The 12913-nt window shown below is 43.7% G+C and overlaps 1 protein-coding gene across 5 annotated transcripts in view; it reads left to right on the top strand.

Annotated features, from left to right (window-relative positions):
- Positions 1-12506, top strand: part of DPP8 (dipeptidyl peptidase 8) — a 29000-nt gene extending 16494 nt beyond the window's left edge. For 4 of the 5 annotated variants that reach the window (XM_040601294.1, XM_040601295.1, XM_040601296.1 and 1 more), the window contains 8 exons: positions 560-712; positions 1357-1492; positions 2281-2426; positions 3244-3390; positions 4142-4294; positions 6353-6495; positions 7275-7386; positions 7992-12506. In XM_040601294.1, the coding sequence (XP_040457228.1) occupies positions 560-712; positions 1357-1492; positions 2281-2426; positions 3244-3390; positions 4142-4294; positions 6353-6495; positions 7275-7386; positions 7992-8114 (1113 nt within the window). In that variant the 3' untranslated portion in view covers positions 8115-12506. Of the gene's footprint in view, positions 1-559; positions 713-1356; positions 1493-2280; positions 2427-3243; positions 3391-4141; positions 4295-6352; positions 6496-7274; positions 7387-7991 lie in introns of those variants that run through there. The other variant, XM_040601297.1, reaches the window with a different exon arrangement.
- Positions 12507-12913: the final 407 nt, after the last annotated feature.

The raw sequence follows: 12913 nt of genomic DNA on the forward strand, positions 1-12913 counted from the left end.
TTGATCATTTGAAACAAACAGCAGTTCTAGGAGAACTGTTTGACTGGTCTGAACTTCATACACATCTTTGAATCCTTCCTGAACGGTAACTGGAAATGGGCTTAGGGAATGAGGTGTGTAGGTTGACCTGCCGAATCTGTTCTGCGCTCTGCTCAAAAAGAGGGGATTACTGAGGAGTATTTAACATAGCAGTGGTTTACAGTCAGCTGCTGCCTTGATTTCCATGGGTGGTTTTTATCATATGTGATTTAGGAAAGAGAAGAGTGGGGAGGTGACAAAGAATGGGGGACAGAGTTATTTAGCATAGTAGACAGTAGGGGAGAGTGGGAAGAGTAAAGGACCTACCTGCGTAAGAGAGTTGAGCAACAAGTGCAAATCATAACCGACAGAGTTGTGGACAGTGAGAACAATCATTTATCTTATTCTTTGCAGATTGTTGGGCTGTAACTCATCTCTATGGAAGTGGGGCGGTGGGGGGAGACTTGGAGGTGGTAAAACTGGGTATTGTTTTGGAAAGAAACGATATTGAGGGATGTATTGTTTGTTTCGTTTTTGACAGATCTATGTTGATGAAGCCAAAAAACTGGTGTACTTCCAAGGCACAAAAGACTCACCTTTAGAGCATCACTTGTACGTTGTAAACTACGAGAATCCTGGAGAAGTAAAGCGGCTGACAGAACGTGGTTACTCTCATGCCTGCTGTGTCAGCCAGGTACCTGTCTGCTTGTGAGGTCCTGTATAGGCAGGGCTGGCCGGCTGTGCTGCGGCTTATCACCAGTCTTGTCCTTCATCAGTCAGCAGACAAGGCTGTATTTGACTATAACAAAAGCAGATTTTACACTGTTTTATGTGCTCATATATGTTGTACAGTGAGTGCATAAACCTGCCCTGGAAACCAGATTTGACCTCCCTGTGCAGTTGCTCTTCAGCTCACTTCAGGCAAAAGGAGCCGGGATGAATTTTTTGAAACTGTTGGAGCCTGACACTTTTCACCTGAAGTGGGCTACAGAGCAATCACCAGAGGAGATGAGCCTGTGGCAGTGTTCAGAGGGGTTCCAGGCATCTGGAGCCGTGGCCTGTTCAGCTGGGAATGCTTTACCAAGAAGAGGATGTGTGGCAAGGTCCTTGTTCCACTGTGGGTTTTGCAGGTGTACTTTTGGCTTTGGAGTGTTAATAACAGTGTGCTAAGGACTGTAGCTTCTCGGAGTCTATCTGCTGTTCTCAGAAGTGCTCAGACTTCCAGGGTTAATTTGATCCATAAACATCTTCTGAAAGATCTAAATGCACAATGAAATGATCACTTTTGCTTGTGTCGCTGCACCAAGGAGTTCAAGATAATGTTCTTTTTCCCCCAAGGATTGTGACATGTTCATCAGCAAGTTCAGTAATCAGAAGAACCCACACTGTGTGTCGCTGTACCGGCTGACAGGACCTGAAGATGATGCAGCACACAGGACAAAGGAATTCTGGGCTACCATTTTAGATTCAGCAGGTAACAGCATGGATGAGGAACTGGAAAAGGACAACCAGGATCACAAAATTAAAGATGTCCCAGGATATGTTTGTTTGAGATTTGCTGCTGTGGGTGACTAGACTTGTCTCTGAAACTCATGCTTGTGTGAGTTCTTGGAAGTACAGGAGTGACGTTTTCAGCTCAGCCACAAATGGGTATAAACTAGCCATGAAGGAATTTAGAGTGGAAATTACCAAGTTTCTGCTGCTGGAGTCAGTAGAAACTGTAGACAGCCAGTTTTTGCATTGGGGGAGAGGTTTAAGCATGTTCATTTACTCTGTGCTATATACCTGCTAATGAGCATGCTTTTGAGCTTCTGGGGAGGGGTATACACTTCTTAGTTGTGTGCTGCTTCCTACTCATGTCTTTGTGAGACAGCTCTTGGGATTTTACTTTTTCATTGTGTTTCTGTTCCCTTTCATCTCTCCTTCCCTAAGGCATACTCCACATCCTGTGATTTCCATGTATTAATGTAGTGAGTCCTCAGTGGGGTTAAGAAGGGATGGGATACCTGTAATGGCTGTGTCAGGGGAGAAGAGTTACTACTGTTCACAGGAGAGTAGGGATGGGGACGTGATGGGACTGAGAAAGCTTCCCTAGGGCTGGGACATTCTCAGTCTCTGCCTGGTCCCAGCTACATCCACTGGAAAGCGTGGGAGAGCCCTACTGGGATTGCAGCAAGATTGGTGATGGGTCGGGGCTGAAGCAGAGCTGCATTATTCATTCGTTCCCTTTTAAACTAGGCTCTCTGTTCCCTCCCATGGCAGGCCCTCTTCCTGATTACATTCCCCCAGAAGTGTTCTCCTTCGAGAGCTCCACGGGGTTTACGCTCTATGGGATGATGTACAAACCTCACAATCTGCAGCCTGGAAAGAAGTATCCCACTGTGCTCTTCATCTATGGAGGTCCTCAGGTGAGTGCAGCAGTGGGGTGGGCTCGCCAGGATCACTCCACTGCTCTCCTGTATGAAAGGTTCCTGCTCCGTGCTGAGCATAGCATGTAGCATTTTGCCTGTTCAGCGAGTAGCTGCTTGGCTGAGGGTGCTGTAAGTGGTTGTGATTTCCAGGTCATGGATCAGGCCACTGCCACTGATCTGAGAATAGGTATGAACTAGCAGAGCTGGAACTGGGAGAAAGGGGTGTGCAGATAGTCCTGTTCTATCTCCCCCTGCTCCATAGGGGCTCCTGTTCTTTGTTTCCACTTCCCCCATGTGTATGTGAGGGGAGCTCTGTGTTGGCACTGACCATTACCGGTGTGTTTTTAGGAGAGCTTGCTTCCCAGTCATTCTTGTTCCACTGATAAATAGAAGGTGAGCCCCTTAGCCCTGCTTTGTTTCTCCCAACTCTGCTGTGCCTTGCTGTGGTCCAAGGCAGCTGGAGTGAGACTTGGTGAAGGGGAAGATTTTCTCCTGGGAAAGAACAGAGAGCAGAGCTGGAGCTGTAGGCTTGGCGTTGGGTTGTGCAGTCAGCAGCCACTCCTCTTGTTCCATGGTGCCGCAGTGGACTTCAGCTCTTCATATCTGTGACACAGAATGGCTTATTGCAGGGGTAAGAGAGTTTATTTCATAGCAGACCACAAGCAGGGAGTAGGGATCTTGAAAACTTTACATTATAAAAATGTATAAGATGTTTAAAGGAAGTTAAATATAAATAAAATCTGGAAGTGGATTAGGAGGCGACCTATGATTTCATTATGTGCGTGGTTGTGTCATTGCTGGTCTTCTATTCCAGGTACAGCTAGTGAACAATCGGTTTAAAGGCATCAAGTATTTCCGTCTGAATACTTTGGCCTCTTTGGGCTACGTTGTTGTTGTCATTGACAACAGGGGGTCCTGCCACCGAGGGCTGAAGTTTGAAGGAGCCTTTAAATACAAAATGGTAAGTGGAGCTCTGTGTCTGGCTCTTTGTTTTCAGCCAGAGACAGGTTTGAGTCCCAGTGTTACCTGAGCTGAAGCGCTGATTTGGCGCAGATGCCTAGCATTGCCTGTGTGACCCTGTGGCGTGGGAACTACGTAGAGTTGTGCAGTGTGGATTTGAGGGTGGAAGGATGCTCAGTATGGGAAAGATACGGCATCAGGGTTTGAGGTTGCATATCAGTTCCAGCTTGGCAGGCATAATGCAAGGTGGTTCTTAAGGGGGTCTCTGACACGCACCAGATATGCTTTGCTGCTCACGCGGAGCAGGATAGTTACATTCACAGCGTGGATTAATATTTAGGGTAGTTTCTGTGTCAAGCTGGAGAGGGTGAATGTGTTGTGGCCATGTGTACAGGCAGGGAGAGCCAGCGCCAGGGTCTCTGTTGGGAGTGGCATTTTCATGCACAGAGCCAGAACGCAGCCTTGCTTTTGTAACAGCAAAAAGTGAAAACACTGAAAATCTTACTTTTCCCCAAACAAGGAGACAAATGAAAAAAGGATAGTTAAGAGGTGGGTTAGCATGAACTTACTGTCTTATGCAGGGAAAGGAGTCATGTTTTAGGAACATACTTAGCACTGTGAAGTGCTGGCCTGTGGCTGGGTGCTGCACAAACAGAAGCAGCCAACATCTGGAGATGGTTGCCTTTGGAAATCCTGAGAATGTAACTTTTGTCAGTAACTAACAAAATTTACCTTTTTCTCTCCCCTCCCAGGGACAGATAGAAATCGATGACCAAGTGGAAGGGCTGCAGTATCTAGCATCGCAGTATGACTTCATTGATTTGGATCGCGTTGGCATTCATGGCTGGTCCTATGGAGGCTACCTCTCTCTTATGGCTTTAATGCAGAGGTCAGATATCTTCAGGGTATGTCCATACATTGAGTACTTATTCTGATGGTGCAGACAGAATATTTCCATTAATCATATAACCTTCCATGGGTGTTCACAGCACAAAGACTTTTGAGCTTACTCTGGACAAGTGAGGACACAGTGCTCTGGCTGTTTTCTTCAAGACCCTTCTATTTGGGTGACTTCAGTGAGAAGTTGCTTTTCTAGCAAACATTTCTTCCACAGCATTTCTAATTAGGCTTCCAGGCTTTGGTTATTTTTTGATATTTCACAGACAGCAAATCTGGGAATCTATTAACTTTTTAAAGCTAGTGCCTGCTAACAAGCACAGTACCAGCACTCAATGGGTATCACAAGAGCAGTTATAAGGTACTGTGTGACCTTGGGCTGTCAGGATCCTTGGTTCTCCACTTGTGTTTCTGTGTGAAGCATGGTGATATGCTTTTCTTCTATAAGCCAGTTGTCGCTGTTGGGCTGGCATTTGCATTGAGTCTATACTGGTACAGCTATAGGACTCAGCTTTTCAGAGGCAGTCATAGCAGTACAGCCTCAATAATTAATACTAACAGAGATGCCTCAAATCAGAAAATTGCCTTTGTGAAATTAAGTGCTGTGCTCTCCTACCTCTTCATGCAAATTTGCAACTTTTTTCCTCAGGACTATATGTTCTTATTTGAGTGTAACTACCCCAAGGAGTGTGGTGTGACTGCACCGTCATTGTGCTTGCTTCCCCCAGCTCCAAATGAGCCAGACCTAATCTTGACCTGATGTGAAGGTGTGGTGTTGTCCATGAGGCTTCCTGCATTAACGCAAGAAGGGTGGTTTTGTGCAAAACGCACTTGTCATCCAAGAAGCCTGGCATGTAAGAGGTGTGTGAGGCTGTTTAGGTAGGCCAGTTTTACTGGAATATCTGAGGATCTGTTCTCATGAGCTGGGGTGAGGAGGAGCAACTGTTAACCCTGTTCAGCTGAGCACAGAAGGATATTCCCTCTCTGGATCCACGTGAGAGAGCTTTAAACTTTTGGACCGTTAAGCCTGCAATAACTTAACTGTGCTGTGGTATAGCTACACCAATCTCAGGTCACCTATGCTGAAGGTACCTTATATAGTCTCAACCATTTCCTGCTTTGTGTCAGCAGAGTTCTTTGCTGTGAACCAACTAAGGGAAATGATCCTGCTGAAAAACAACACCTTCTTTTTCTCCTCCCCCTTTCCAGCCATGAAAGAATAGTTTCTTTGCAGATCTTTCCCAGATCAAATTGCCTGTGTTGCTTCATAGCAGTGTGTTCTGAAGCAGCCAGAAGGGCAGCCTGGGGATGGGGAGAGGTACTGAAAAGAGGTTCTTGTGATTTTGTGACTTTAGACCACTGTGGTAAATGGCCAGGCTGCTGTTGGGCCAGTCTCAAAGGTGATGGTGTGCTAAGAGCTGGATATTGCTCTTGGGATGTGTTTTGTTCTTTGTGGCATCTCTTGCTTTCTCTAAGTCCAACCTGAATATTCCTGGGAGGTTTAATAATTACTTGTGTCAACTCCTTAAGGTTTGTTAAATTTTTACTTTTAAAAATACCTGCCTTGCAAAGGGTTTTATGGTGAGGTTTTTGTTTCCTCATTGGTCATCTTTCAGAAGCCTCTCTGCAAGCCAGTGGTAGCTATGCAAGGTAGTTTGCTGAGTCCTAGGGAGCTATCGATCCCAGTTTCTGTTAGACATTCATATCAACAAAAGTTTTGCAACCCAAAAGCAGAGCACTCTGCATTTGGACAAAATCCCCTTCCCTCAGCAGGCCTTGCAGGTTATATGTTTAGTGTTGCTTCTGATTTGTCTGTAAGATCTTCCTAGTTTTCAGCAGCCGCCTTGTTTTCAGCACGTGTAGGTCGTAGCTGAACTGTGGGAGGGAGAGTGAGGGTTGCTTTGCTTTTTCCACTGCAGGCTGTGGGTTGTAAACTTATCAGTGTGTTTTGGGCAATTGTAGTTGCACTGGGACAGAGCTGTGGGTGGGAGGGAAGGACATTCCTGTATCAGCAGCTCAGGTGGTGTCATTCCCCTCCTCGTCTGAGAGTCCTGTTGAACTTGCAGGTTGCCATTGCTGGAGCACCTGTCACGCTGTGGATTTTCTATGACACTGGTTACACGGAGCGCTACATGGGCCACCCGGATCACAATGAGCAGGGGTATTACCTAGGGTCAGTGGCCATGCAAGCTGAGAAGTTTCCTTCTGAGTAAGTTTGGTTCTGTCTTTTGCCTTCTACTTTTCCTACCAGGAAAGTTCAAGCCCCACAGACATGTTTTTATCTCCCTGTTCTTTTCAAGCCCCACAGACATGTTTTTATCTCCCTGTTCTTGGCAATTGAATCCTGGAATCACAAATGCTAGTATTAAATAATAATTATTTTTTTTTAAAAAAAAGACCAAAACCCAACACTGATAAACTTAATACTTGGATGAACATTTGCATAATTACAGGCCATTCCATGTAATCCCTTTTATACTAGGTGTAATTAAGGACTGTCTTTTATGTCTGAAGAAATGACAAACATACCTTCATATTATGATTAGCACTTTAGAACCACATTAAGCTAGACAAAAATTAGTTGATCAGGATGCTTTCTGCGTGCTTGATGGCTGTATCAGCATGGGGCTGCCTGCAGAGCAGGCCGAGACCATGGGCTTTCTTGCCAAAGAGCTGAAAATCAGCATTGATTCTGAGCAAGTGTTAAGCTGTTGTATTGTCCAAGCTAGGAAATACTTCTGAGAATAAAGAAGATATACAGATAAAACGGCTGACCAGGACGTGCATATGCAGGAAGAACTTACAGAGGAGGAAGGTATAGGGTTGGAAGACACGTCCATCCAGAGCGATTTATAATAGTGAAATCACTGTCTTTAATGCAGATGTTTTCTTTCTATTGACTGTTTTTGAAGGGATGTGTGTGGACTGTGAAAAGACTGGCAGGTTCTGGGATGCTGTCTAGAAATGTTTGTCTCTTGCTTTTCTCAGACCAAATCGTTTGCTGCTGCTACATGGATTCTTGGATGAGAATGTTCACTTTGCACACACTAGTATTTTACTCAGCTTTTTAGTGAGAGCTGGGAAACCGTATGACTTACAGGTAAGGCCAGAACCAGGATGCAAAGGTAATTTGCATCTGTCTCTGACTGAGGAGTCCAAAATTGGAACTTGTGACATGGCTGTGCTGGGCAACTTGGAATTCTAGCATAAAACTGTGGTATTTGACCCTAACATTTTTTTTAAAAGGAGGATTTAATGAGTGAATGGAAAACATGTTAGGCAAATGAGCAGTTAAGAGCAGTTAAGGCTGCTCCTGAGGAGATGTGCAGTTTGAAGGCAGTACCGCAGTGTTTGTGCAGTGTGGAACAGGGTTATGCGTTTAATTAAACCCTGCTGGTTCTGAGCAGATGTAGCCCGGGTATCCCACACGGCGCTGCAGAACTGGGAGCATGCTGGTTTATGTGGCTCTGGACAGGATCTGCCTGTGTTCAGCCAGGCTGGTCACCTCCAGCACAGCATTAGTTGGGTTAGAGGGTGCAGGGGGTTGTCTCTGGGTTCAGGCAATGGATGATGGGGTGTATTAGCTCAGATGCAGAGTTAATGCAGAGAGATTACATCAATATTTTGAATGTGTCTCTGGGGACCAGTTTAAATGTCGGTGCCCACAACTCTTGTGGATACTTACGACTTTATTTTATATTTTAGATCTACCCTCAGGAGAGACACAGTATAAGGGTACCTGAGTCGGGAGAGCACTATGAACTCCATCTACTGTATTACCTGCAAGAGAACCTGGGCTCTCGTATTGCTGCCCTGAAGGCAATGTAACTGACCTCTGCAGAACTCTGCTCCACTGGCTGCTTTACTGAACGAGAAGATATAGGAAACTAGAGAAAATAGCGTGGAACATTGCATTCTGGTGCCTGCCACATGTACACACACGTACACACACACAGACACTTTTTTAAAAGTAAATTTGGTGCCATACAGGAGATCAAAATACAGTGATGTAATAACTTTAAAGCTTAAGATGCAAATAAAATCAAATGCCTGTGGTATGATGCAGTACCATGGGTATTCTCTTGGGAGAGGAGCTGAAACTGAAAATAACATACTTCTACAGCACCAGATCTTCACTTTTTAAAAGCATTATGACATAATTGATGTATTTTTACAGTGTGTTCCTTGGTATCTTACTACATAATACTGGATGATTTACTCACTACACAGCAAGAGTTTACCTGAATGGTTACAACTTGTATTACATTTTAAATGCTATCATACAGCTTTTGTGCTTCATGAAAGGGATGTGTCTTACTCTTTAGAAGCTGGTCACAAGTTAGACACATCACCTACATAGATGTTAATTCTTTTTTAAGAAGAAAGACTTTTAAACTGCCTCCTAAAGAATTTAAATTTTGGATTCAGTTTGGTTGATGACAGGTTCTTTTTGATGATTTCTTCTCTCCCCAGGATAATTCATACCTTTTATTTTATTTTTTTTTACCCTAGCAGCTTGAGATCCTATCCTGATTATACTTGATTTCAGTGAAGAAGTGAAATGATATTTTACTGTGATAACGGGCATAACAGTCTTTAATTCTGAAATGCAAACTAACTTAAGTCACAGAGCTGAAACTCTGTAAATTTTAAAATAAGCCTAAAAGTGCAGCCCATTTCTCATTGACGTTTTCCCCTGATGTTCATTCTGGAGCTGGTTTTGCAATACTGTTTTCTTACCGTCACATCAGCATGATACAGGTATATGCATCCTGTTACAATTGTAAAATTCAATGCTGTAATTCTAAGGTCTACAGAAGGTTTGGTGAGGAGGGACCTCGCGAACACTCTTATGTGAGGCAATATGAATTGTTTCATTGAATTTCCTGCTTAATTTGAGGGACTATTTCCCAGGCTCATACTCTGTTCAGTTCTCCATTCCTGGGTCCTTTCTAGCACTGCTGTGTAGCATGATTATGATGCTGTATTTGAGACCCCCCCCCTTCTGTAGAGCTTTAGGTAACCCTGCTAAGCCTAAAGGATATGCAATCCCAGTTGTGTTTTTGCTAGTGAGGTTTTAACTAAGCAGCAGGCTTGGCTAAAAAGCATCATAAGTGTGTGGAGTAACTTTTAACTTGCAACAGGTCATATAGGATAGAAATCCATAGCAAAATGATTCTCTTTTAATCCAGGAAATTCTCCCCTTGGGGCTTGCCTCTAAGACTCCTATAAGTTTTAATGTTTTTCTTGGAAACCTAAGAACTTCCTTTTTCTTTTTTTTTTTTTTTTCCCCTGTTTTGGTGCTAGAGAGAAGCAGAGCATGATTTTCTTTTCATCTTCTAAAAATCTGGAATCACTCTCAGTGTTTATGCTTTTAGTACTCCACATGTTGTAACCTTGCATTTTCCTTGCTTTTGTACTGTTCAGCTTGATCCTGAAACTCCGGGATTTAACACAATCTGGCTGTATTGTATCAAACAGCATCAGTTGTCAGATAGGCTGCTGGGCATGTGCACCAAAGCTGTCGGAGCTGGTGCAGTTACACGGTTGTAAAATCTGTGTGTAAGAACAGGATCTGGTTTTTGGCTTACACAAAAGATAGCCAAAGCAGACGGGCATGCAGTAAATGCAGATTTCCCCCCAGGTGGGAATGTTTGGTTTGGACTGGTTTTCTGGTTTTCAGATCACAGTGATTATAACTGGATGAGTTAAAACACCATTAACAGGTCAGTAACAGGCTTACAGTTTTATTTTGGGAAGGGCATGGCAGGGAAGGAGCCCAGCTCCTATAACATCTTCTCTTAGTAGTTAATTATGACTGAAGTGAATGCAGCGTCCCTATGGAGCGTGCTATAGTCAGTATTAAGACACAAATACATGTGCTGATGTATTTCAGCTAGAACAACACAACAGTGAGTAGAGGCAAGTATAAGCTGTTACTATGGAACTTCATTGTGTCTCTTACGTGTTTATGCTGTATTATATATACATATATCTATATCTGTTCATATATACATATATGTATAAAATTACACGTGGATAGTATCACCTTTTCCAAGGTTGTTTATATTTTGTTCAATATTAAATTAACTTGCTTTTAGGGTGTTATTGTTCTTTTTCTAGAGGTGATTACCCTTGAATGTAAATGTATATGATTTCTAAGACTAAATTGATCATTTTTTTTGAAAAACAACAAAAATGGCCTTCATCAAACAGTGATTTTTAGGGAACTGAAGAACTAAATGTTATGCAGCAAACCAGGCTAGGTTTTGATTTAGCATAGGATGTCATAAGTGCTAACATAAAACTTTTTAATAATGCATTCTTCCACCGTTTTAAATAGATATATCTAAAAGCTATTGAAGTACAACATACTGTAAGTACTGTATTTTGCAACATAATTATGTATTTCTTTCTTTTCTACAATATTTTTTTCCTTTTTACAGTAGTTAAGCACTTTAAGACCCCTGTGCTCTCTTATCCTGTGGAAGTGCTGCGAGGATTTATCATCAGAGTTGTAGTTCTTGCAAAAGGTGCCTGCTTGTAGGTGAAGGTGTGAGAGCTGCCTTCTGTGAGGTCTGATCCAGCCCTGTGTTGTGAACAACTAAAGTCCCAGTGACAGGAAAAGAAGGGCAAAGCCTGTTGCAAGTGAGACTGCAGAGGTAGGAAAGCGTTAGTGCTGAGGAGCATTGCGTCAGTACTTGGGGGAGTAGTAGTCCTGCACCTCGTATGGCAAAGTGTTGGACTGGCACTGGGGTGGCATGGAGAGTGGTGGCTCTGCCCTGCTCTGTGCCGCTGGAGTTGCTTGCTGCAGGATGAGGTTGCACCTTATAGTCCAGGAGATGGTAGTGTCACTCAGGAAGAGGTTTCCAGCCTGTTTGATACTTGGGGTTATACTTTGTCACTTCCTGCATGTTCAGAAATGTCTTGATTAATGTATTGAGGAGAACTAGTGAGATCCTGGGAGAGCACATAGGTTGTCTGTGAGGCGAAAATGTGAGGAGGAATCATCCCTGTGGCTCCCAAAACAGACATTGGTATGTCCCTTTGGAGGATCTTCTGCCTTCAGCAGCGGTGTCCTCTGTGCCCAGCAGGACATCCGCTCTGAGCGGGAGCAGGATTAAGCCTTTGTTGTGTGGTGGATATTAGTTGCAGAGGTATCTTTGAGATGAATGTATTAATTTCATGCATTTAAAAATATATATATGAAATCTGGGGATATGAGCAATGAGGTGCTGAAGTCATTGAGTGTTGATGCCGGTGGTTTCTTCTCGTTTGCAGTGGTTGGGACTGGTTGTGCTTGTTTCTAGTGGAAGCACGTTCTTTTGCCCTGTTTTAACATAGCTTCCAGTAATTCCTCTTGAGTGTGCAATGTGCAAAGCTGTTGGGTTTCACCTTCACATTGAAGTTGCACCTCCTACCCCCTCTTTGTTTTCAATTATCTCTTTTTATTCAGAATAAAGTAGAATTATTGTCTACCCAGGACTGTTTAATTTTTATAAAGTTGATGAAATAATGAGTTCAAAGCACCAAGTAGAGCTTTGAAAATCAACTAACGTCATTATATTAGAATGGAAAATGCATTCCCTGCTTATTAGTGGCATTTGAGAACAGGCTATGGAAATACTTTCTGAGCGGGGTGGTGTAGTAAGGCTTTAACCCTGGCGCACTGTACGGCTGAGCCTGTGTGGAAAATTACAGAGACTTCGCAAACTCTGAGCCTGAGGGTCCCAGCCCTTATTCCCTACCAGAAGAAGTAGTTATGTTTCTGCTTTGTGTGTGTCCGTGTGTGTGGCAGGCTGTTTTGCTGCTGGTGTGATGCTCGACTTCTGATGAGGCAATAGTAGAGTATAAATAAATGAAATAATCAGCCAGATTAGAACACTGCCTTGAATTGCCTGTTTACTTGAGTACCAGAACCCTGTAAAGACTTTTTGTGTGCCCCTCATGGTTCTCTGGGCCACTCCTTTGGAAGGGGAAGAGAGATCTTCATGCGGTTTTTACTTGGATGTTCTGCACAGTAGTTCAGGTGTTTAATTTTAGAACATGAAGTGCCTGCTGTTTGCGTTAACAGAATTGCATGTCTCACTCCAGTGGGTTTATTGGTCTTCCTCCCCCACCTTTCTAGCTACATGGCTTTTAATCATGTAAAGTGGAGACATTAGTTTTGCTGCATTTTATTACAAAACCTTTGTTGCAATAAAGATGCTGCTAAATAAATTGAATTAAATGTTCCCCCCTCCCCCCCCCCCCCCCCCATTTTCAGCTGTCTCTCTTCTTGATTTAGTAGAGTTTATGTGTAATTAAATCTCTTCTTTCATTGTGCTGTGGAAAGCGGCAATGATAGAAGATGTTTGTGTGCGTTCTGTATACATGTTGGGTGTTCAGCAAAAGCACCTGTGACTTTTCGTGTCCCTTGTGGTTAGGTAGTTTGATACAAATAAGAAGATCGGGCATTAGCTTGGCGCCACTGTTTCCCCCTCCTGAATGTTTCCGTGTGAATGCTGTCAGCAGCCCTGGCAGCCACCAGCCGGAGCTGTCGCACCGAGTACAGCGCATCCTCCCTGGCTGAGGTGGGCCAAGCCCACAGGGGAGAAGGTGGTCCTGGTGTCCAGGCAGAAGTACAG

The sequence above is a fragment of the Falco naumanni genome, chromosome 7 (assembly GCF_017639655.2).
Source record: "Falco naumanni isolate bFalNau1 chromosome 7, bFalNau1.pat, whole genome shotgun sequence".
Classification (NCBI taxonomy): domain Eukaryota; kingdom Metazoa; phylum Chordata; class Aves; order Falconiformes; family Falconidae; genus Falco; species Falco naumanni.